The sequence below is a fragment of the Macaca fascicularis genome, chromosome 1 (assembly GCF_037993035.2).
Source record: "Macaca fascicularis isolate 582-1 chromosome 1, T2T-MFA8v1.1".
Taxonomy (NCBI): Eukaryota; Metazoa; Chordata; class Mammalia; order Primates; family Cercopithecidae; genus Macaca; species Macaca fascicularis.
In genome coordinates this window covers 5,889,319-5,914,614 of record NC_088375.1, presented here as the reverse complement: position 1 = coordinate 5,914,614, position 25,296 = coordinate 5,889,319, and the positions used below count along the sequence as shown (strand labels likewise).

Sequence of the window (25,296 nt, the reverse complement as noted above, 5' to 3'; positions counted from 1 at the left end):
AGTAGGTAAAGAATAGAAATCAGTGAGCAACAAAAGAGGAAGGTGTCAGCATATCAGAATGTATTTATTCTGTTAGTATTTGAGGAAATACAATCAAAAAATAAAAAACCAATCTATCAGACTGACAAAATAGAACAAGATTGATAATTTCAAGAGTTGGTGAGGTTATGAGTAAGCAAGTATTTTGATATTCTGCTGGTGGGTTCATAAATTGGTGGAAATACTTTGGAAGTAAATTAGTACTGTCCATTAATATTCAAATTGTGCATTTCACTTTTCAAAGTCTACCCTCAAGAAAAAAAACTCATGTACATGCATAATGGGGTATGTATAGGGAATGCTTTTTGCAGCATTGTTTATAATTATATCAACAACTTAAATATCGTTCAAAGGAGAGTAACTAAACATGGTTTAGATAAACTATGACATTTTGTGCATAGTATGAAAAACGGAAGTAGTTCTATGTATATTAATGTTGTACCATCTCCAAAATACATTGTTGCAGGAAAACAAAACAAAATGGCTAAAGATACATCCAGTATGAAACCTTTTGTATTTTTTAAGTCCATATACAACTATACTACATTTTTCCCCTTCAAGGTTCATAGATATGCACAGAAAAATATTTGAAAGAGTAAGCACCAAATATTTAATAGAGATTACCACTAGAGAGGTGGACAAAGGCAATGAAGTTGAAAGGGTGTCAAATAGGCCTTTAAAAATATTGGTAACTAATTTTGCAAGGAGAATATAGTTTAAAAATTAATTTTAGAAAGAAGAAAGCATATTAAAAGTTGCACATAAAAAGAGCCAGAGCTTAAAACTAGGTAGTCTAGCAAAACTAATAAGCCAGGCACAGTGGTTTATGCCTGTAATCCCAGCATTTTGGTAGCCTGATGCAGGAGGATCGTCAGGCCAGGAATTGGAGACCAGTCTGAGCAACATAGTGAAACCCTGTCTCTACAAAAAATTTAGAAATTAAAAAAGAAAAAACCATAAGCAACAAATAACAGGTTATTATGTTGCCTTTTATATTATCCTTCTAGATTATGAAAAAATATTTTTAAAGGAAGCTGTAATGTTTCGGTTACTTCTAAGCCTGGCAGTCATTCAGAAATTAAGATTCTTGATCAGTTATGTATTCCTTTGTCTCTATCCTAAATTTAAGCTCGTAGCCTCTTGAAGTAAATGTCAATCTACTTAGTTCAATTTTCTGCCTTGTCAGCAGAATATCATTGTCTCATGTTCTGCATTAATATCGGAAAGGATATTAAACCTATTGACACTGAATGGTTTCTGCTTTTATTGTCAATGAATTCTTTTTCTGTATCGTTCTCTTGGCCTAAGCTGGTGTTCAGTTTCTTTAAACTTACTAATGCAGAGTGCTGAATATTGAGTCCTATGCTAACTTTGAAGAGTGTCCAGCACCTTTTGGGTTTGGATTTCTAGTTTTATGTATAGTTAGAAGCCTGACCCCTCCGTAAACTGTTATCATATTACCTGGATGACTTTAACATAGAATGTTTAAAAATGATACCTTATGATAAATCAAAAGTTTCCTTGTAAATGTGGTATTGTGACAGCAGCTTTCAGCTCCTTTGTTGCATCCTTTAGCATTTACTATTTTGAATATATATTCTTGACACAAGAATGGTTTGATGGCCAGGCATGGTGGCTCACACCTGTAATCCCAGCACTTTGGGAGGCTGAGGCAGGTGGATCACTTGAGGTCAGGAGTTCGAGACCAGCCTGGCCAACATGGTGAAACCCCATCTCTACTAAAAATGCAAAAATAGCTGGACATGGTGGTGCACACCTGTAATCCCAGTTACCTGGGAGGCTGAGGCAGGAGAATTGCTTGAACCCGGGAGGCGGAGGTTGCAGTGAGCCAAGATTGTGCCATTGCACTCCAGCCTGGGCAACAGAGGAAGACCCTGTCTCCAAAAAAAAAAAAAAAAAAGAAAGAAAGAATGGCTTGTACAGTTGACAGGGAGGAGATCAGGCATGACTTGGAGACCAGGCCACCCATATGTTTCTGGTGGTTTCTGGTTTCTTAGGACTCAAGGACGTTTTGGAGAATATACTTAACAACTGTCAATGACACTGGATATATTTTTTATGTTGACTTGAAGTCTTCATATTGTTTATGACCTTTCGCCTTTCACTTGGCCTCTTTATGCTATAAGGGAGCTAAGAGTAACAGTAACCTCTTTTTCTTGCTTAATGATCAAAATACCTTCACATGGTAATGAAGATGGAACTGCTTAAATTCTTTTCTGTAGCTCATAGTACCTTGGAGAAGTTTCATGGTACTTTTCAAAAAAGAGAAACGATTCCAAGGGTACTTTTCTGGGGCTTTAATCCAGCTTGTGATTTTGGAGTGGATCGTTGGCCATGCTCTGCATAGTTGGCTTTAAAAGACGACAGCAGGAACTTCCCAGAATTGAGGAACAAAGAAATGTTGTAGTCAGCCTTCTAGACTTTCTTTGTAAAAACGGCATAGTAACACTTATTAGTGATGCCTACTAATGCTTAAAATTAATAGTAACTGGAGTAATTTAGAAATTATAAGACATTTCTTAGCCACTCCACATTTCAAGATGAAGCTCATGCATATACATTAGACCAACTCTTTTGCTTAAACACTTGGCTGAGATTGTTAAGGGACTTTCTCAGTCCTTTTGGCCCCGATTGCTGCGCTAAAGTTCTTAAATATTACATGCTCATTAGTGCATGTAAGTGCACGCTTTTCACCCCAGAACACTCGGGATCTTTACGTCATCTTTCTGCCTCAGCTGCTCTTTCATCTGGATCATGGAACGTTGCAGGGTTAACATGGTGTTGCTGGCTTTGCTTCAAGAAGCTCCTTGATTACATTGATTGCCACATCCACAAGGTGTTTCCAAGCACAAGCACTCACAGAACGTTTGCTATGGAAGATGGTAATTTGGAGAACTGCCCTTTCCCTTTCACACTGATATGCCATGTGTATCTGTACGGCTTCCCACTGTGAGAGCCTCATTCAGGTGTGGCTCTGGGCCGGTCCTGTGGACTGCGGGATCTGGAGCAGGACTGTAGCTAACTGGGCAGTTACCCTGGGTGGCTGGAATCGGCTGTTTCTGAAAGGCAGATTATATAAGTAGCACTGTCAGACCCAGGGGATAAGTGTGGGGCTAAAAAGGGAAAGCTCAGACAAGATGAAGCCAGATGGACACAGGAATGGAGCAGGAAGCAAGGTCTTGTGTTGAGGAGAGGGGACTGCCAGCCCAGGGCTCTTTCGAAAAAAATTATTTGTGGGGTTGCTTGCTGCTATTTGGTATGTGGACTGGCTGAGTCAAAACCAAACCAAACCAAAACCAAGATTTAGTAACACCTGAGTGGATGATTAGATAATCCTAAATTGCCAAAATGACTACCTACCTGCAAGCTTCCCAGGTGGGCTCAAAGCTACCTTGAAGCATGCGTTGCATTTGCCTTACAGAAAGGTGGAGTGTGTCAGCCCAGCGGTTACACGGAGTTTGAGTGTAATCGTTTTGTGGTCTCACTGTCGAATGATGGGCTTAACAAGCTATCTGTATATTGGAGTTTTATCTTTGATAATTTTCTGTGGTTCCATAGTCTAAATTTGGTGAGTTAATATTCTGAAACACTTTTGAACCAGAGCAACTGAACTCTAGTTTCTGATTCAAAATAGGTAATGTTTTCAGTTTAGATCATGAAATATTAGAACTGAGAGGGAGCTTTACTTCACGTCTTTTGACACCATCCTATAGCAGACTCTTTCTTCATTTATTTGTTTTCTTATTGCTTATTCTGTTGAGCATCTACTGTGTGACAAACACTACTCCTGACAAGAGCATATTCTGAAAAGAGATAAAATCTATTAGACATAAGTTTCCCATAAGCAGCAGGTTTGTTAGATTTTTATCCTGTTGTGGATCTGTCTGTTTGCGTACTTACAAACATGGAGCTTTTTTGACCATTCTTTTTTTTTTTTTAAATGGAGTCTCACTCTGTCGCCTAGGCTAGAGTGCAATGGCACGATCTCAGCTCACTGCAACTTCCACCTCCCAGGTTCAAGCAATTCTTGTGCCTCAGCCTCCCGAGTAGCTGGGGCTACAGGTGTGCACTACCACAGCCAGCTAATTTTTGTATTTTTAATAGAGACAGAATTTCAGCATGTTGGTCAGGCTGGTTTGGAACTCCTGCTCTCAAGTGATCCGCCCACCTCGGACTCCCAAAGTGCTGGGATTACAGGCGTGAGCCACTGCGCCCGGCCTTTTTTGTTCATTCTTTTTCTTTGGAACTTTGGCTTTGGTGATTGCATGGTATCAGAAACAGATAAGAATCTCATTGAATAGTTACTTTTGCTCTTCATTAAGTCTTAGTGATTTAAGAAAGGTGACTGTAAGATGCCTATATTGACTTGCTGTCCTTACAGAGTGAATTTTTCTTTTCTTCTAGAATCATAGGTCCTAACTGGATTGCATATCCTTGATGAAGCTAGACCCCTTTTATGTTATAGAACTTTTATGGAAATATAAATAGATACATACTCAATTTTGCTGGTGTTTATTTTTTTACTTAACTAGGATAATTTAATCTTGCCTTCATTCTTCCACTTTTTTACATAGTAACTGTGTTTGATTATATTCAATTAAAACAATTTACTTCTTTTTTCATTTCCTTGGAAGAAAAATTACTTTTACCAATTTAAAACAAATCAGGAAATTCTAAAGTGAAGATCACTCTGCTTCCATGAATTTTATATTTGTAGCAATTTATTCTTTTTTAAATAAAAAAGACTTTTATGAAACTGCTAATAATTGTAACTTTGTTCAGTGTTACATGTTTCTTCAAATGTGGCTGCTTTCCAAATACCACAAATAGTTTATTTTACCTTTAAGAGATGTTTTAAATTGAATCATTGGTTAATCCTGAAAGTGATTCAAGCAGAGTTTATAATCCTCTAAACTATGACTCTTTAAAACTTGCTAATTTAAAAAAAAATCATAGTTGGATCTTTTCTCATAGTTTAAGAACTTGGCAATGAAAAGGAAACTGCAAGCATTTATTTCAACTGATTTTGAAACCGTGGTTTAGTCTTCAACTCTTTAACAAAATGGGGAATACCATATGTAACAGTCCAACATACATTTTTTGCTTTTTGTGTCTTGAAAGTTTCCTGCCTCACTTTCTCTTTGGTGTACTGGATATTTTTATTCAGTCGATAAATTGCAAATATCCTAGAATATTTTATATGAGACTTATTTAATCTATGAGATTGTATCCTTGCTATTTTACATGCCAGAGCATTTTGGCATTTGGTTCACTTCTACCCTCAATAAACAGCTTAGGATAAAGTACTTCTGAGAATTGCTGAAGAGGGGTGGGTCTTGGCAATGATCAAACCCAGTGGGATAAGATTGTGTTAAATTGTGAATATTATATGCGTAACCAGGAGATTTGAGGAGTTCAGCAGTACTAATCATTGAACAACAAGTGTTCATAAGTAACTGAAAGAATGTAATTGAAAGAGAAGCACAAAAAAGAGGATTGTGGAGAAAGATAAAACGGAAAGGACATTTATTTGTTCAAGTAAATGAGAGGAGAATCTGCTGCATGGACAAAGCCTCAGTCCTTTCTTAAAATGTTGACTGCTACTTTGATTTACAATTCCTACCTTCCCTACTTTGCTGCATTTTTCCTTTCAGCACCTCCCCCCCACCTTTTTTTTTAATAATTTTATTTTTTATTATACTTTAAGTTCTGGGATACATGTGCAGAATGTGCGGGCTTATTACATAGGTAAACACATGCCATGGTGGTTTGCTGCACCCATCAACCCATCATCTACATTAGGTATTTCTCCTAATGCTATCCCTCCCCCAGCCCCCACCCCCCAACAGGCCCTGGTGTGTGATATTCCCCTCCCTGTATCCATGTGTTCTCATTGTTCAACTCCCACTTATGAGTGAGAACATGTGGTGTTTGGTTTTCTGTTCCTGTGTTAGTTTGCTGAGAGTGATGGTTTCCAGCTTCATCCATGCCCTGCAAAGGACATGAACTCATCCTTTTTTATGGCTGCGTAGTATTCCATGGTGTATATGGGCCACATTTTCTTTATCTAGTCTCTCATTGATGGGCATTTGGTTGGTTCCAGTCTTTGCTATTGTGAATAGTGCTGCAATACGTTTTATAATTTTATTTCATATCTCTCTTCTGATACCCTCCACCACTCCTGTTTCCTTTTGAGAACTGATGCTAAAGACAGTCTATTCTAGTGGTTCTCTACTAGAAGCAATTTTTCTCCCCTGCTGCAGAGACACTGGAAAATTTCTGAAAACAGTTTTGCTTGTCACAACTGGGGAGAAGGGCACTACTATTAACCAAAAGGTGAAGTCAGAAATGTGAAATGGCCTACAGTGCAGAGGAGAGCACCCACAACAAAACCCTAGTCTACCCATTTATTACCTCTTTTTTTTCTCCTGAGAAGTCACCACTATCAGGAAGTTGGGGTGAATTATCTCCCTGGAAGTTTTCTTTTTTTTTTTTTTCCAGGTCAACATTTATTCATTCTGATGAATTCTGTCACACATATTTAGCATTAAACAGAAGCAAACTGTAAACCACCAAATATTGGAAGAGAGGTATTTACTTTTCTTGGTTTTTCATTAAAACGGCAAGAATGCTATAAAGACTCCCTATTCACAATAGCAAAGACTTGGAATCAACCCAAATGTCCATCAGTGACAGACTGGATTAAGAAAATGTGGCACATATACACCATGGAATACTATGCAGCCATGAAAAAGGATGAGTTTGTGTCCTTTGTAGGGACATGGATGCAGCTGGAAACCATCATTCTCAGCAAACTATCGCAAGAACAGAAAACCAAACACCACATGTTCTCACTCATAGGTGGGAAATGAACAGTGAGATCACTTGGACTCAGGAAGGGGAACATCACACACCGGGGCCTATTATGGGGAGCGGGGAGGGGGGAGGGATTGCATTGGGAGTTATACCTGATGTAAAGGACGAGTTGATGGGTGCTGACAAGTTGATGGGTGCAGCACACCAACATGGCACAAGTATACATATGTAACAAACCTGCACGTTATGCACATGTACCCTAGAACTTAAAGTATAATAATAAAAAAAATGAAAGACATCAGACCACAGACAGCATTCTATGTCTTATAATGGCCAAACCTTTTGAAACTAGTAAAACGTACAAATTTAAGGGAGCCTCCCCCCAACGTTTAAAAAACTAATTTGCTCTTTTCTGGGCTTTCCCCTGCAGCTATCTCCACAATAGATGATTGTCCCACACAGATGCAGTCCTGCCACGAAGGCTCTTGGCCTTTCCGGCTGCTCTGCCTGCCGCTCGCCAAGTGAGGACAGAGGGTCTTTCTCTGGGGTGTGCTTTATTTAATATGTGCTCAGCCGGCCTACTCTGGCTCTTCTAATACATATTAATGCCTTTTCCTCCCTGACTTATGAAGACATGATCATTTGATCATTTCTTGTTCTGAATGTTCTTTTTGTGCGGACAGAGAAAGAGATGACCTGATGTCTGCACTGGTTTCCGTAAGGAGCAGCTTGGCAGATACGCAGCAGAGAGAAGCAAGTGCTTATGAACAGGTGAAACAAGTTTTGCAAATATCTGAGGAAGCCAATTTTGAAAAAACCAAGGCAAGTCTAATAAGATGCAAATAAAAGCGTCTTTTTTTTTTCTTTTTTCTTCTGAGTATTTATTTGGTTATTCTTCTGTAACTAAACTCTGTTTTTCAAACACACAAAGTGAATTATCAATCTGTTAATGTTGACTTTTCTGAATTAAACAAATTTGCTATTTGGAGAATTCTTATTCCTCTGCAAATACTGTTGTATCACTGTTCAGAGAATGTAGTACAGTATAATACTTTGAGAGACCTATATGCTTAATCTTTTTATTTGCTGATAATTTGCAATGCTGCAAAAATCTTAACACCCAGGCATTAGTTTATTTATGTTCATATATGATTAAAGACAAATGTTTTTCCTCAATAATTGGTAAGTTTTGAGAAAATCCAAATACACCAAAGATAATAATATGTACATATTTAGTAGCATTTCTTTCTTTCTTTTTTTTTTTTTTTTGGAGATGGAGTCTTGCCTTGTCACCCAGGCTGGAGTGCAATAGCATGATTTCCGTTCACAGCAACCTCTGCCTCCTGGATTCAAGTGATTCTCCTGCCTCAGCCTCCCACGTAACTGGGATTACAGGCATGGGCCATCATGCCCAGCTAATTTTTGTATTTTTAGCCGAGATGGAGTTTCACTATGTTAGCCAGGCTGGTCTCGAACTCATGACCTCAGGTGATCTGCCCACCTCGTCCTCCCAAAGTGCTGAGATTACAGGCGTGAGCTACCACGCCTGGTCTTAGTAGCATCTTTGAGTCTGGACTTACTGTAAGGTAACTCAAACATACCTAAGGAGAATAACAGTTTATACTTAGTGATCAGATGGTGTTAAAGGCAGTTTGAAGAATAGGAGGTTACTGTTGATTCATTACTGTATTTGGGGGCCACACTGTAATCCATTAAAGTTGCATGTATTTTCCCTAGACACACTAGCATACAATTCAAGTTCTTAATGGCCACATGTAGCGAATATTGGACAGTGCAGATATAGAGCATTTTCATTATCATGAAAAGTTTTGTTGGATAGCACTGGTCTAAACCATATACTAATCTCAGTGTTTTATTAAAATGTTAGGGCTACATTACTGAGTATATGCCCAGAGGAATAGAAATCATTCTGCCACAAAGACACATGCACGTGAATGTTGATTGCAGCAACCTTCGCAATAGCAAATGTAAACGATGGAATTGATGAAATCAACCTAAATTGACGGAATCAATTCTAAATTGATGGAATCAATCTAAATGTTCATCACTGACAGATTATATAAAGAAAATATGGAACATAGACACCATGGAATAGTATGTAGCCGTAAAAAGAATGAGATCAGATCTTTTGCAGGAACATGCATGGAGCCAGAAGCAATTATTCTTAGCAAACTAATGCAGGGACAGAAAGCCAAATACTACATATTCTTACTGATAAGTGGGAGCTAAATGATAAGAACTTAGGAGCACAAAGTAGGAAACCACAGATAGTGGCATCTCCTTGAAGATATAGGGTTGGGGGAGGGAGAGGAGCAGAAGAGATCACTACTGGGTACTGGGCTTAATACCTGGGTGATAAAATAATCTGCGTAACAAACCCCTGTGACATGAGTTTACCTATATAACAAACCTTCACATGTACCCCCGAACCTGAAATAGAAGTTAAAACAAAATTAGGGCTATTCAATTCTGCATTAAGCCTCTTGTCAGCCATTGCTATGTCCATTTGTCTTTATACAGTTCATCCATAACTCTTCCCATTTGACCCTCATGCCTTCTGAAACTTAGGTTCAGTTATAACCAAACTCCCCACCATATTGTTTCCTCAAACTGTCCTGTTTCTTCATTTGTTCTGAGCTCTAGCTGTCCCTCGATATCATGACTTTCAAAACCTTCCGCGAATGCCATTGTGTCAGTCAAGTCATCTCATGTGAATGTGACGGAGGAAACCGCAGTTCCTTCACTCCCGACTGCCATTTCCAGGGCTTTGTTTTGACACTTACTCTCAGGTCCTATTCCTCTTTGAAATTAAGCTACCACTCTGTGTTAATCTGTTTTGCATTGCTATGAAGAAAGAGTGGAAACTGGGTAATTTGTAAAGAGAAGTAAGTGGTTTATTTTGGCTCATGTTGTGCAGGCTGCATACGAAGCATGGGACCAACATATGCTTCTGGTAAGGCCTCAGGAAGCTTTCACTCTGACAGCAGGCAGAGGGGAGCAAGCCTCACAAGGGAGCAGGACTGAGCGCAGAGGAGAGGGGCCAGGCTCTTTCTAACCATCAGACCTCAGGATAACTAATAGGGCACCAAGCCATTCATGATGGATCCACCCCCATAACCCAAACACCTCCCACCAGGCCCCACCTCCAACACTGGAAGTCACATTTCAACACGAGAGATTTGGAGCGGACAGGTATCCAAACCATATCACACTCCTCTTTGAAATCAGTGTTGTCTCTCTTCTCCCTAATCAATAATATTTCTCAATCGAGAAGGTGCTCTTTGACCCTTTCTATTTTATTTTAGTTTTATTTTTATTATCATTTTTTTGAGACAGAGTTTCATTCCAGCCCAGGCTGGAGTGCAATGGCACCATCTTGGCTCACTGTAACCTCAGTCTCCTGGGATCAAGTGATTCTCCCACCTCAGCCTCCCAAGTAGCTGGGACTACAGGCATGCACCACCATGCCCGGATAATTTTGTATTTTTAGTAGAGACGAGGTTTCACCATGTTGGCCAGGCTGGTTTCGAACTCCTGAGCTCAGGTGATGCACCCACCTTGGCCTCCCAAAGTGCTGGGACTACAGGCGTGAGCCACCGCGCCTGGCCCCTTTTTAAAAGTTTTAACATCTGACCCTTTTCCTCTTCATTCTGTCTCTTTTGTCATCCTTAAATGTTTGAATTTCCATGTTGTTGATACACAAAACACTAATACTCTTCAGCTTCCTTAACTCTACTACCTCCCCTACTTCTACGCCAACCTCCCGCATGAACTGAAGTGCCCCTAAGATCTCAAACTCTGAAACCACACTCTCTGACTAGAGCCTTCCCTCTTCTTTCCTCCCTGTCAAAGTTAAATCTGCTCCATGTCTTCATCTTCGCCTCTAGTTCTTCAGCATTCTTTTTATCTCTCATTTTATCTGTTGTGTCCAGGCTGGTCTTCTTTTCTTCCCATTTAAATATAAATTTTACAATCTCAAACTGAACTCACATATTCACTCTCTCAAATCTGCTGCCCCTTCTGTATTCTCTTACTGGATGGCACTTTTATCCACTAACATGCTCTGATCAGAAAACTGGATTGCACACTGTCCTTCACCCGTAACTTTTAACCAGTCACTAAGTACAGATCTGAGTTTCTAACGTTTTCTTGAATTCTTTCCCTCATTAACACTTTTCTTATGGAAGCTGAGTAATCTCTGGATTTATCTACTACACTTCTTCCTAGCTTGCCTCCCTCCTTCGTTCCACTCCCTACACTGCAGCCAGAAGCGATCTTTCTTAAAGACACATTTGATCATGTGACTCTGATTTAAAATCCTTCGGTGAATTTTCACTACCTTCAAGACAGTCTCCACATTCTTTCCCATGCCCGTGGTCTGTCATAATGTGGCTCCCTTTTGTCCTCCAAGGCTGCTGCTGCTTTCCTCCTCTCACACCCTATCCCCCAGTACACTCAGCTGTCGTCAAAGGCAGGAGCGTTTAGGGAGTGAACATGGGCTTACTAGAGTTAGCCAGACCTAGATTCAACTTGTGGCCCCACCATTCACTCGCTATGTGACCTTGGACAAATTACTTTAACTTCTCCGTGCCCCAGTCCTTCCTCATCTGTAAAACGGAGAAATATGTGACTCGTAGAATTGTGAATGAGGACTGCATTTTAAAATGTATATTGGTTATCTTATACAAACCCAGGCAGGCACAAAATATTTTCTCAATAAATAGTGGTAGTGGTGAGAACCCTGCTGATTATCCCATCCTCTCTCTAGCCTCTGAGTCTTTGTATGTGCCATACACATTCTTCTCCACTCCACTGCCTGTATATTTCTCTAGCCTTACCTGTCTTAGCCCACATGGTACTCCCTCTAGGAAACCTCTGATCTCCCCTGCCTAGATTTGATGTACCCCTAATACGCCTTTATAGCAGGGTTTTCAACCTTGGCGCTATTGACATTTTGGGCTACGTAGCTCTTTGTTTTGGATGCTGTTCTGCACATTGTAGGATGTTTAGAAGCATTCCTGGCCTCTACCTGCTCAATTCCAGTAACTTACCCTCCTCCCCCAAGTTGTGACAACCGAAAATGTCTCCAGACATTGCCAAATGTCCTTTGGAGGGCAAATTTGCCCCCATTTGAGAACCACTACTTATTAGAGCATTTATCAAAATGTATTATTATTGCTTATTTGTCCGTATCCTTCATTAAACTTTTTAAAAAAAATTTCAGCTTTTATTTTCGATACAGGGGTACGTGTGTAGGATTGTTACATGGTGGACCCAGGTATTGAGCATAGTGCCCAGTAGGTACTTTTCCAGCCCATGCCCCCCTCTCTCCAACCCCAAGTTGTCTGCAGTGTCTGTTGCTCCCATGCTTATGTCCGTGTGTGCACGACGTTTAGCTCCCATTTATAAATGAGAGCATATGGTGTTTGGTTTTCTGTTACTGCATTAATTTGCTTAGGATTATGGCTTCCAGCTACATCCATGTCACTGCAAAGCACGTGATTTCATTCTTTTTTATGGATGTATACATTCCCTGGTATATATGTACCATGTTTTCTTTATCCAGTCTGCCATTGATGGGCACCTGGATTGATTCTATGTCTTTTTTTTTTTTTTTTTTTTGGAGACGAAATCTTGCTCTGTCGCCCAAGCTAGAGTGCAGTGGAGTGATCTTGGTTAACTGTATCCTCCGCCTCCAGGATTCAAGTGATTCTTCTGTCTCAGCCTCCCGAGTAGCTGGGATTACAGGTGTGCACCATCACGCCAGGCTGATTTCTGTATTTTTAGTGAAGACGAAGTTTTGCCATGTTGGCCAGGCTGGTATTGAACCCTTGACATCAAGTGATCCCCCCGCCTCGGCTTCCCAAAGTGCTGGGATTACAGGTGTGAGCCACCATGCCCAGCCTCCATGTCTTTGCTGTTGTGAACAATGCAGTGATGAACATTTGAGTTGATGTATCTTTTTGGTTTAATGATATATATCCCTTTGGGTATATACCCAGGAATGGGATTGCTGTGTTGAATGGTAGCTCTATAGTAAGTTCTTGGAGAAATCTCTGTTAAACTTTAAAATTGTCACCAAGCCAAGGGCTTGCTTCCCTATGCACATAGAAGCCAATGCTATGGCCCTGGCTTTTGAGAAAAGAAAAGGCTTTCTTGCAAGTTGACTGGCAAGGAGGTAAGAGGCCACACTCAAATCTGTCTCCTCATTCTGCAGCAAGATCAGGAAGATTGGTCTCAGAGGCATTTCTGAGTAGCCCCAGGTGATACCGGTGCAGCCAGTCTGCCAGGCTGGTGGTATTCACAATGAGGAGGTTAAACATCTCATGTACCCCACAAATATATGCATCTACTATGGACTCAACAAAAATGTAAAATAAAATAAAAACAATTAGGAGGTTAAAGCTTTTTCCCATTGCACATGCCTGGACTACATGACTTGCAATTTTGGCTCAGTGCTATCTGTAACAACTTAAACAATGGTTAATCAGTTTGCGCTAGTCCCTTGGTTACGGAATTTCTCCATCCTGATCACCATTAAATCCATAGCATCTTGCATAGATCTCAGCACATAATAAATTGGTACTGAGTAAATATCCACTGAGGAAGGAAATTGCAACTCAGTTCTCACTAGCACTCTACAATTCCTTTATTCTTATCTTTCCAGCTTACCTACTTTGCCAGCAAAAGTACCCAGTGAAAATTAGGCCCAATCACACCTTTTTTTTTTTTTTTTTTGATGACTAGTTTGAGCCTTCGAAGCATTGCTGAAGGAAGTCATTTAAGAAAGCCACTTAATAGCTGGGCGCAGTGGCTCATGCCTGTAATCCCAGCACTTTGGGAGGCTGAGGTGGGCGGATCACGAGGTCAAGAGATCGAGACCATCCTGGCCAACATGGTGAAACCCCGTCTCTACTAAAATTCCAAAAATTAGCTGGGCGTGGTGGCATGTGCCTGTGGTCCCAGCTACTTGGGAGGCTGAGGCAGGAGAATCGCTTAAACCCGGGAGGCGGAGGTTGCAGTGAGCTGAGATCATGCCCCTGCACTCCAGTCTGGCAACAGAGTGAGACTCCATCTTAAAAAAAAATCTACTTAATGAATTCCACTGAAGAGTAATCCTAGTCACCTTCAGTGGTTGTAGGTACTATTGAACAATTCTTTTCTCTGCAGTTGAAAACCTTATATGCTCCAGCCAGGAACTCCACTTTCCGCACTTCCAACTCCACTGCTGGCACCTGACTTTCATCAGATGACCTGCTTCACACTTGACTAAGGACCAACTGACAAGAGCCTCCTCAGCATCTTCTCATCCCTCGAATGCCTCCTCTCCTTATTTCTCCTTTCTTTTCTGGCCCTGTTATCTCCCAAGATGAACATCTTTCTCCCCATTTTTGATGTCTCCCACTTCTGTGTCATCACATTTTTCTGGCGTCCTTTATCCTTTCCTCTTCACTGTTTTTTCCTCTCATCCTGCCCACAGCCTTCATTTAAGTAAACAAAAAGCAGCTTTGCTGTGATCATCTTTCACTCCGTTTATTACTGTCCATTCCTCATTTCACTGGCAGACATCTCACAACAGTTGTCCACCCTGGTAGTTTTCCTTTCACTTCTGAGCACATCGCAGCCAGGCTTTGAACGAACTGTAGCCTGATTTCATGTTGCTGAAGTGCTCACTTAATGATCACTGGTCACTTCCTGATTGCCAAACCCAGTGACCTCATCTCAATCCTCACTGGACTCAAACTCTTTAGATTTGGAACCCTGTTAACTCTCCTGTCATAACATACCATCTCTTTCCCTTGATTTAGCTGATACATTACTCTCATGGGTCCACATTGTACCATTCTTGTCCACTCTTAAGTCTCTTTTAACTTGTTTCTTGTTTTCCACAAGTCTGAAGTGTGGATGTTCCTCAGAGTTAGTTCCCAGCCCTCCTCCCATGTTGCCTTGACTTCCTGGGATTCATTTCTCCTCACGTGGCCAAATATTACCAGTGAATATGCCCACATTATGCCTTTAGCTTTAACTACTCTCCTGAGCCCCAGCCCTAGTGTTTTACAGCTACTAGATCTTTTTTATGGATGACACACTGCTGGCGTCTGAAACTCTACACAACCAAACTGTTCATTGGCTCCGCCTTCCCATCTACCACTCCTTTTCCTTCTACCATTTTCTCTGTGATCGTCTTCAAACGAAGGCAGCACCATCTTGACCGCAGCCCTGGCTTGCATTCTTTAAAACATCTTGGTTCTTCGCTATGCTTGCTCTTGACATTCCATCAGTTCCCAAGCTCGCTCGCTCTCTCTCTTCAGAGCCAAATTTCTATTTAACTATGCATACCTTTTCATTCTTACACCACTGCCCTGGTTCAAGTCTTCACATCTTCACATGCTCTTTTTTTTTTTTCGGAGACGGGGTCTCACTCTGTCACCAAGGCTTGGTGGTGTGATCGTATCTCACTACAGCCTTGCACTCCTGAGCTCAACTGATTCTCCCTCCTCGGCCCCCCAAAGTGCTGGGATCACAGGTGTGAGCCACCGTGCCCAGTGGTATACTTCACGTATTCTTATACCAAGTATGCGGACAGTTACACTAGCTTTCTAATTGGTTTCCCTCAAATTTCATCTAATTCCAGCATACTTTTCACAGTGCTTGCATAACATTTGTAATTCCTGAGTTATAAATCTCCCTGTTTAGGTAGCTCCCCTCTTGCAGTAGAATAAAAGGCAAATCTGGCCCCACTCCAACTTGGCTCGTCTTCTCTTTCGCTCTCTACTCTTTCACTCTCTACTCTTTCACTCTCTTCTCTTTCACTCTCTTCTCTTTCACTCTCTACTCTTTCACTCTCTTCTCTTTCACTCTCTACTCTTTCACTCTCTACTCTTTCTCTACTCTTTCGCTCTCTACTCTTTCGCTCTCTACTCTTTCGCTCTCTACTCTTTCGCTCTCTACTCTTTCACTCTCTTCTCTTTCACTCTCTACTCTTTCACTCTACTCTTTCACTCTCTACTCTTTCACTCTGCTCTTTCGTACCAGCTTCACTGTGGCCAGAACATGACCTACATTTGGCCATTTGCATTCATTTGCTCAAGGTGTATTTTTCTGCCTTGTATTAATCTGTGAAATATCTATTCCATCAATGAGGCTCAATTCCAGTGGCAGTCTTCCCAGAAGTTTTCCCCAGCCCCTTCTTGTTTGAATTAACTTCTTTTTCCTCTATATTCCTGTTGATGTGGTGTATAATTTTGGTAGTTGTTTACACAGCTTTCTCTACCAGAAGACCTTGAAATCAGGTCTGTGACATCTATCATTGTATTTCACACATGACCATTTACGTCTTAATTAACAATAAATGTTTGTTGAATGGAAGTCAATTATTATTAATGTGAAGTTTTGTAATTAATTTTTTTTTAAAATGTAATAGCTGAGAGCAAGCAACGCTATTGTTCGTTAGGAATCTGTAGCATTTTCAGTAAATTAGTAATAATGAATGCAAAGACAAAATGTATTGCAAGTCTAGTAGTTTTTATCTGGAAGGTATGTTAAAACACATTAGAATTTTTGCTTTCTGAGTGTATTAAAAAGTCAGATGGCATACATATTTTAATTTAAAACCCTACTACTTACTGAGCGATGAAATGGTTACTTTGTTTAGTTCCTTGATGTTTGTTGCCATCTAGTGTGACATTTGGGTATCACATGCTAAGTAGAAGGAATTACATATTTAACATTCATAGTGGCAGTGAAAATGCCTAAGAAAATAAATACATAACTTGAGAAGTGTATAATGCCATGCATAGATTCTTGTGTGGAACTATCTTGGATAAACTCCCTACTCTTCCACTTTCTAGGTCTCTGCTTTGGGCAAGTTACTGAATATCTTGAAGTGCCAGTTTCTTCAATTGAGTGATAAGAACCAATTAAAATGTATTTAGAGGGTTAAATAATCCATATATGCCACTTAGCAAAGTATCTGGCACATAGTAGGTGCTCAATAAATGTTTTTGTTTGAAAATGGAAGTTGTCTCAATTGGTGATAATTTTAAAAGAGGAAAAACATTCACCTGGGACTAAATAGAAAAAGTAGAGGCTTTTGCAGTGACACCTTGATAAAGCTACAAGACACCTTGATAAAGCTACGAGAAGCAGATAAAAAGGTTAACCATGCCTTAGGCCTGCCTGCTTGTGTTGGGAAGGGAAATTGTTGAGAGGTATGTGGAATGGCCTGAAGGTACAGGCTGTGGCATGAAGTTACCATAAGCATATCTATAATGACATAACCCTCTAAGGAAAAAAAATTTTTTTTTCTTTTTTACTCATAACAACTTGAGCAAAGTATTTATTTCAAATTTGCTAAGACCTATCCTGCCACATACCTTCATGGGTAAGTGGTGTGAACTTTTTTAAAAAGTTAATTATTATGTATACATAATAATTGTACCTATTTATGGATTACATGTGATATTCTGAATATTAGTTTTTAAAACAGCAACCTGGTAGGTTGAACAAATATTTACAAAGACTTTTTTCCCCCTTTTGAAATATCCAAGTTATTCTGTTTCTTGGATTACAGGGAGTCAGAAAGGCAGGAATTAGAAACCTGGATTAAAAATAAAATCAGAAAAGCACTGAGTTGTAGTCACAAGTATAGAAAACAAAACTTCTTGATAGGCATGTTATCTGTCACAAAACAAAAACAAAGTATTAAGTATCTTGAAAAATGGTACATAGGGATAGACTGGTAAATTTCTGGTTAGCAAGGGTTTATAAATTAAAATCAATAGTTTGCATTATTTGTAAGTTAGATGCTTGAAATGTGTTAATCTTTTTAATTTTGTGGGCTTTATTATTACGTAAAAATAAAAATGTTTATAAGCCTTAAAGTTCATGTTCACAGGTGTGAGCTGTATAATTTCATAAGATCTTAATTCCTTAGTTATGAATTATTCTGTCACAAAGATTTCTTGAAAACTAACCCTAGCAGTTGGGAAGGACTTTTATATGGTCCACAATAGGTCTCCTGTTTTAAAATTTTAGTTGACTAGATATAAATTTTGTTTTTGAAAATGTTTTGACTGCCTAAGATAGTAGTGCCTACCCTTTGGTTTAATAAAACCAGGACTGGGAATATCAAGTCCAATAAACTGTGTTTGAAAAAAAATGTTAATATGTCAACATAGAATGACCACCGCTAAAGAAATTTCCCAGAAAAGAAAATGTACCTTCAGGAATGAGTCTGCTGGATGGGGGGGAATGTATAATTCCCCAACTTCCTAAGACCTACAGCCATTTCCACCAAGGAAAGGGCTGTGTTCAGGGAAGGGAGAGAAGCCAGGACTTGGGAACTACTGAGAGAAATAACAGCCGCAGGCCCCAAATTAACTTTGTCACCTGTAAAGATCTATCATTTAATGGCAATTGCCCATGTATAGCATTCAGTTACTATAAAGATCCATCATTTGATGGTAGTTGACTTTTTACTGACTTAGCCTTTGAGAAGTCGGTTACTATGTCTTTACTGAATGGTTATTGGGGTACTCAATCGACAGGGATTCTGGAAAATAGGAGAAGAAACTCTAGAATTAAGAGAAAGCTTTAATGGAAATAGTGTATAAATATTTGTTTACTACACCCAAATCTTTTAGTATGTGCGGTCCAGTTGAGTTATCTTTAGAAAGAATAAATCATTTTTCTGATTCCAAGTGTTACTACGCTTTTCTATTTTCTTCATTGTGACGGAGCATATATGTTAAAATCAAAGCAAATAAAAGTAAAAGCTATTTTTTGTTTGTTTGTTTGTTTTTGAGACGAAGTCTCGCTCTGTCACTCAGGCTGGAGTGCAGTAGTGTGATCTCGGCTCACTGCAAGCTCTGCCTCCCGGGTTCATGCCATTCTCCTGCCTCAGCCTCCCGAGTAGCTGGGACTACAGGCACCCACCACCACGCCTGGCTAGTTTTTTGTATTTTTAGTAGAGACGGAGTTTCACCGTGTTAGCCAGGATGGTGTCAATCTCCTGACCTCGTGATCCGCCTGCCTTGGCCTCCCAAAGTGCTGGGATTAAAGGCGTGAGCCACCGCGCCTAGCCTTAAAAGCTATTTGATAATATGGAATTGTTGGTTACACGCTAAGAGACGTCAATAACCAGTTTTTTGTTTGTTTGTTTTGTGTGTTTTTTGGGGACCAAGTCACGCTCTGTTGCCCAGGCTGGAGTGCAATGGCGCCATCTCGGCTCACTGCAACCTCCGCCTCCTGGGCTTAAGCAATTCTCCTGCCTCAGCCTCCCTAGTAGCTGGGACTACAGGCATGCACCACCATGCTCAGCTATTTTTCGTATTTTAGTAGAGACGGGGTTTCACCATGTTGGCCAGGCTGGTCTCAACCTCCTGACCTCAAGCAATCCACCCGCCTCAGCCTTCCAAAGTGCTGGGATTACAGGCATGAGCCACCGCGCCCGGCCAATAACCAGGTTTTAACCTAATATTTGTAATCAGTGTTGTGTTGCTCATTACTCATCCTCAACCATTGGTGGTGGCTAGTCCTAATACAGAGAAGACCATCCACAAAACCAAGGCCTTAGCAGTGGTTTTGTTTACATGATTTTACAGCTTCTCACTTTGTGCTTTTCGCTGTATCATCCTATCTTGGCATTACACCTCTTATCGTGCCAGGATTATTTACTGTTGCTTGTTCCTTAGTTGATTGAGTTCTTTGAATTGATTCTGTAGGTGCCTTTCATGGTAGCCTGGTTTTAGATCTTCAGTCTCTTCCGCTGTTCCTATACTTAATGATGTTGACTCCTGAGTTTTTGTTCAATTGAAAACTTTCTGATTGGATATATTGGTTTATATTAAGTAAGCATTTTGTCTATTCATACCAGTAGTATTCATTATATCAGGGAGAGTTATGAACATTTACTAGATTCATGTGAAAAATTTCTCAAGAGCAATTACATTTCGAATCACAAAAGTAACTAATTCATATTTCAAGCTCCAAGGGCTTAAATTATAGAAAAAGTATGCCTTTTCATTTATTTTAATATCTAATTTAAAATTTCCTTTTCCAGGCATTCTCAGCTGGAATTTGGACTTGGGACTAACTCCCTAGAAGAATCATTTTTACTCATTGCATTTGTTTATTAGTTAATCCGAGACAATTGAATTTTACCTTTACATTTTATGCCTGGGAGCATAGAAACTTTTCAGAAAGACCAAAAGAAATCAGAGTTTAATGCTTTCCAGATGAAAAGAGGAAAATTCACATATCCTAGATATTTATTGTCTGAATTTATTACAGCTTTCACCAGAAGGAAGCATAACTATGCATAAAACTTACAGTGCTTACTGAGGCCATTTCAGTCTCCATTAAAATCAAATGTGACTATGAAATTTATAATCACGTAGCATGTGAGTTATATGAGACCTGGGGTTCTTTCTACCATTTCAGGAGAAAAGAGAGGTTGTGTAAGGTGGATATCGTACATAAGGGCCACTGGAATAAGACTATAAGATGCTATAGTACCTTACTTTTATTAGGATTTTTAAAAATTGGGATTTTACTATGCAATCTATGTATGTAACTAAATTACATTTGTACCCCATACATTTATACAAAAAAAGACCTCTCCAAATTGGGATTTTTGAAGTCATATTTTATTATTGGGTGTTATAAATAAAGATATGGTAAAAGTGGCCAAAATGAAGTTAGAGAGTTTTTATTTCTGGAAATGCAGAGTGGGAAATTTACAGTAAAGGACAGTTATGAACTTTACCAGAAATGGAAGATCCTCATAAAACTAAGTAGTGAATACTGTCTTGAGTCTTTCCATTTAACTTATGATTATTACATAATTTTTACTTCAGTTGTATGTTTAAGGGGAGTGAACTAAATTTTCTCTTGGTTATATTTAAGGAAACTTGATTATTATATAGTATTAAACAAAAGATGCCTGTGTGTAATGATATATTCAACATTTCATTGTAGTATTTTGATCTATCATTTGAAGTATTCCAATAATTTTTATCCATGAGCAAATAAGAAATGAGTTAAGTTGGATGCTTATGTATTTCTTGTAGTAGAAACATGATATGTAATTGAAAATATTCGAGCGCTTAGTTTTCCTGGTTCCCTTTTTTAAAATTCTGACTCATCTGTGGCCTTCATCAAGGTTCATTACCTGAATTTTGTCATTGATTAATTAATATGGCTTTAATCATGAAAACTGAACTATGTCAATACATGTAACATTTGGATACTCTCTTAGGTCAATAAGTGGTATTGATAAACAAATACAAAATTATTCTAATAGGCTTTATAGTGAATGTTAACTATTTTAAATATACTTAAAGCTTAATTATCTCATTTTCCCCATATTTTTTCCAAATTCTAAACTCCTCTTTCAATCTCTTCTATCCTGGCAGGCTTTAATCCAGTGTGACCAGTTGAGGAAGGAGCTGGAGAGGCAGGCGGAGCGACTTGAAAAAGAACTTGCATCTCAGCAAGAGAAAAGGGCCATTGAGAAAGACATGATGAAAAAGGAAATAACGAAAGAAAGGGAGTCCATGGGATCAAAGGTACTTAAGGACTCTGCTGTTATCCACATTGCAGAAGAAAGGTTTTTTACGATGCCACTGATGATTCCTTAGGCTGGAGTTCTTGAATGAACCTTAAATTTTAAAATTGTTATTATGTAAGTAGTTAAATTTCTTATAATTTAGAGTTCATAAAAATGTTTTATCATTTCATATATTTCTCAATAGTTTGTGTTGATCTTTTCAGATAAAATAATCAGTTAAATTCCATAAAATGAAATTACAAAATTTACTGTAAATCCTGCCATTCTGTTGGATTCCCTCTGTCATGTTTCCCAGAGGCATGCTATGAAGATACCCAGATTTTATTTCAACCTTGGCTAAATCAAGGAGAGATGACTCCCCTGCTTTATCTCCTACCCCTAAATTAAACCTGCAGAAGATGAAAACACTTGTAAGAAACTGAGTAACCAAGAAAAAGTGATTATGCACTCTGTCTGAAATCAGTTCTGACAAATTACGTGATGAATAATGATGGTAACCAGATGAAGAGAGAAATTTAAGACGAAAGGAACAGATAGCATGAAATGAGCAGTCTTTGAAAAAGAGTTCACAAACTAGAATACAGAGTTGAGTGGGACCTAGCTTTAAAATTGCTGACTAGACTCGAATTGAGCAAGTTGTGGTCCATCAAGTAACCAAAACAACTGCGTTACATGTTTGTTTTGAAAAGTGGACTCACAGCTTGTACTCTAAATTCTATGTTGTTATAAGATTCCAATGTATGATAATTAACTCATTCAATCAATATATACTGAGAATGTACTGTGTGCAAAGCAATGTGGAGGCCTAAAGATATGTATAGAGAAAAATCACAACTTCTGCCCTGTGAGTTTTAAGTCTTAATAAGAGTAAACTCAGGCATTTTCTGTAAATGTCCTTGTCTTCTTATCCATTTTTTAAAATTGTGTCTGTCAAAACCCTACTACCTACCTTCTCTGCCCTGGATTGGTGATCTCAGCTGGTAAAAATCGCACAGCCTTGCAGATGACACAGCTGTAGACTCCAGGTCTTCGGTGTCCATGGTTCTTTCAGTGCTTTCTAGCAGTCCTCTTATGCCTTCCTCTCTCTTCTTCATTCCACACTCAACAGATATTAACTGGGGGAGCTGGGAATGTTGTAGTCACAGGAACGATGCAGTTTCCTCATGAAGCTTACAAACTCATAGGAGAAGTAGACATTACGCAAATATTTTCATAAGTGAGTTTTCGATCATCATTGCAATAAAGCCATAAGGTTCAGTTTAGGATACCGTGGACATGTGTAACAGAAATCTGACCTCGTCTAGGCAGTCACGAAAGACTTTCCTGAGAAAGAGATGTTGAAAATGAGACCTGAAAGCATTGATGAGTGGTCAGGTGAAGAGGGGAAGAGGGTTTCAGGCCCAGGAAAATAACATACCCAAGACTCTGGACCTGGAAAGGATCGCACTTTCTAGGAATTTGGAGAAGGCCCTGATGGCTGGAGCATAGAGAGAGAGGAGCAGAGTAGTGGGAATGAGTTTGGAGACTTACGTTGGGATGGAATCATGAATGGCTTTAAAATCCATATGAAGGATTTCAGTTTTGTCGAAAAAGGGATGGAAAGCCATTGAATGGCTTTAAATTTGTCAGTGTCACGATGCCATTTATATTTGAGAAAAATCATTTTGTCAATGGATTGGAAGGAAAAGCAGAATCGATGCCTGGAGATCAGCTGGAGGTGATTCTCGTAGTCCAGGTCTGGAAGTGGTTATTGCAGTCCCGGTCTGGAGGTGATTTTCACGGTCCCGGTCTGGACATCACTTGTCTTCTCAAATTCTCTATAATACCACTTTTCCTCTTATTCTCAGCAGAGAGCCTTACTTCCCTAACACAGAAAATTAAAGCCACTGGGTGATGACCACCTCAACTATTTATCTTCCCCATGCCTTAAAATAAATTTTCACCTGTATTCCAACCCAGTCTGAATGGCAAAGGCCTCTTCCTAATCCTTTCCGCTTCCCATGGACGCCGTTTCCTTCACCCCCTCGAACTCATTCCATTTGTTCCCTCCACTTTTCTGAATCAATCTTTCCTTCACTACAGTCTCTTTCTTATCCTCAGGAAAATACTTTCAAATGTCTCTTACTGTTGAAAGAAACAATCTTTCTTCTAATCTGTGGTTCTTAATTTTTGCTACACAAGAAGTTCTAAAAATCTGATTGTCCAAACAGTACCCCAAGCCCATTACATCAAAATGTCTGAGAGTAGCATCCAGGTGTCAGTATGTTTGAAACCCACCCAGGTGATTCCAACGTGCAGCCAAAGTTGGAAACCACTTCAGTAATTCCATCTCCCTCTTTGACTCGTTCTCTTAATAGTTGAGTTTCTTGAAAGATTTGTCCATACATGTTGTCTTTATTTTGTCACCTCTCACTTACTTCAACTTCCATGCCACAGCCAATGAAATTACCATTGCTATGTTCACTGAAGATCTGTTTGTGCTATATTTACTGATTTTTTTTCAGTTTTATTCTCCTTAAAAGATTCTCTTTCCTTTTATGATTTCTTTGAATTCAAATTCTTGATTTGGGAGAATGATGATTTGTGCTTTTTACATTACTCTGAGTTTAAAGTGCCTTTGAGGCAATAAAGAAGACACATCCAGAAAGCAGCTTGATAGGAGGTTCTAGAGTTGAGCAGGGAGCTAAAGATTTAGGTGTCTTTAGCAGTACTGTGGCTTGAGTTCCATGTATATATAGCCTTAGGACCTAAAGCTTCAGGACTAAAGCTATTTGATTTCTAAATCCTTAACTGTACACTGAGCTCCCAAACCAGCTTTACTTTCTACCTTCCCTATCTCAGTGGACCAACTGTTTATCCAGTTATCCAGCACAGAAATCTTGTCACCCTTTTCTCCCCCATCTTTCTCACCCCACACATCTCATCATCACCAGGCTCTAAGACTTAAGCCCCTGAGCATTTACATTGCCCTGTATCTCCGTCCTACTGCTACCCATATCTCATCCTTGGCTGGTTCCTGTAGCCCCTGTGGTGTCCTTGCCTGCAGTCTCACCTCCTTCCTATCTGTTCTCCAAACCGCTGCTGGGACGATCTTTCTCAACATGTCAGGCTCTTGCTTTGAAATCCTTTCACGTCTCCCTGCAACCTTGGATAAAATTTAGAATCCTTTATCATAGCATGAAGACTCTACAATATTCTTCCTCTCTTTGGCTCTCAAGTCTTATGTTCCTTCATTTTTCTTCTTTGCACCCTCACCACACTGACCTACTTGTACTTCCCCAAGCATGCACATATGCCTATCTTCCATACTGTTTTTTTCAGTGCAGGATTTTGCGTATGTTTTGCCCCCTGCCTAGAGGAATCCTCCTCTGCCCTCTTTCACTGATTCTTCAGAGTTGTTTGTTTGTATTTGAGACAGGGTCTCACTCTGTCACCCAGGCTGGAGCTCAGTGGGGTAATCACGGCTCACTTAGCCTCAACCTCTTGAGCTCAGGTAATCTTCCCACCTCAGCTTTCCAGGTGGCTGGGACTACATAGGCGTGCCACCATGCCTGGCTAATTTTTTTGTGTTTTTTGTAGAGAGGTTTTTGCAATGTTGCCCAGGCTGATCTCGAAATCCTGGGCTCAAGCAATCCACCCTCCTTGGCCACTCAAAGTGCTGGGATTGCAGGCGTGAGCACTGCGCCTGCCCAAGAGTTTTTCTTGGTACCATCTCCTCTCAGCGCCTCCCATAACTGAATTGGGATGGTCTCCTGTGGGTTCCCATAACTCAATTCATTACAAATTCATGTTGAATAGTTTGCTTCCCCTAGTTCAGTGAGTCCCTT

General features: G+C 39.7%; 1 protein-coding gene across 39 annotated transcripts in view; it reads left to right on the top strand.

Moving 5' to 3' along the window:
* Window positions 1-25,296, top strand: part of SDCCAG8 (SHH signaling and ciliogenesis regulator SDCCAG8) — a 250,336-nt gene that overhangs the window by 53,315 nt on the left and 171,725 nt on the right. For 34 of the 39 annotated variants that reach the window (XR_012433004.1, XR_012433027.1, XR_012432919.1 and 31 more), the window contains 2 exons: window positions 7,560-7,698; window positions 21,315-21,467. Coding sequence is in view for 22 of the 39 variants with exons in the window: in XM_074036211.1 (XP_073892312.1) it covers window positions 7,560-7,698; window positions 21,315-21,467 (292 nt within the window). In the remaining 17 variants the exon portion in view is untranslated. Of the gene's footprint in view, window positions 1-7,559; window positions 7,699-21,314; window positions 21,584-25,296 lie in introns of those variants that run through there. The other 5 variants (XR_012433036.1, XR_012433147.1, XR_012433148.1 and 2 more) reach the window with 3 other exon arrangements.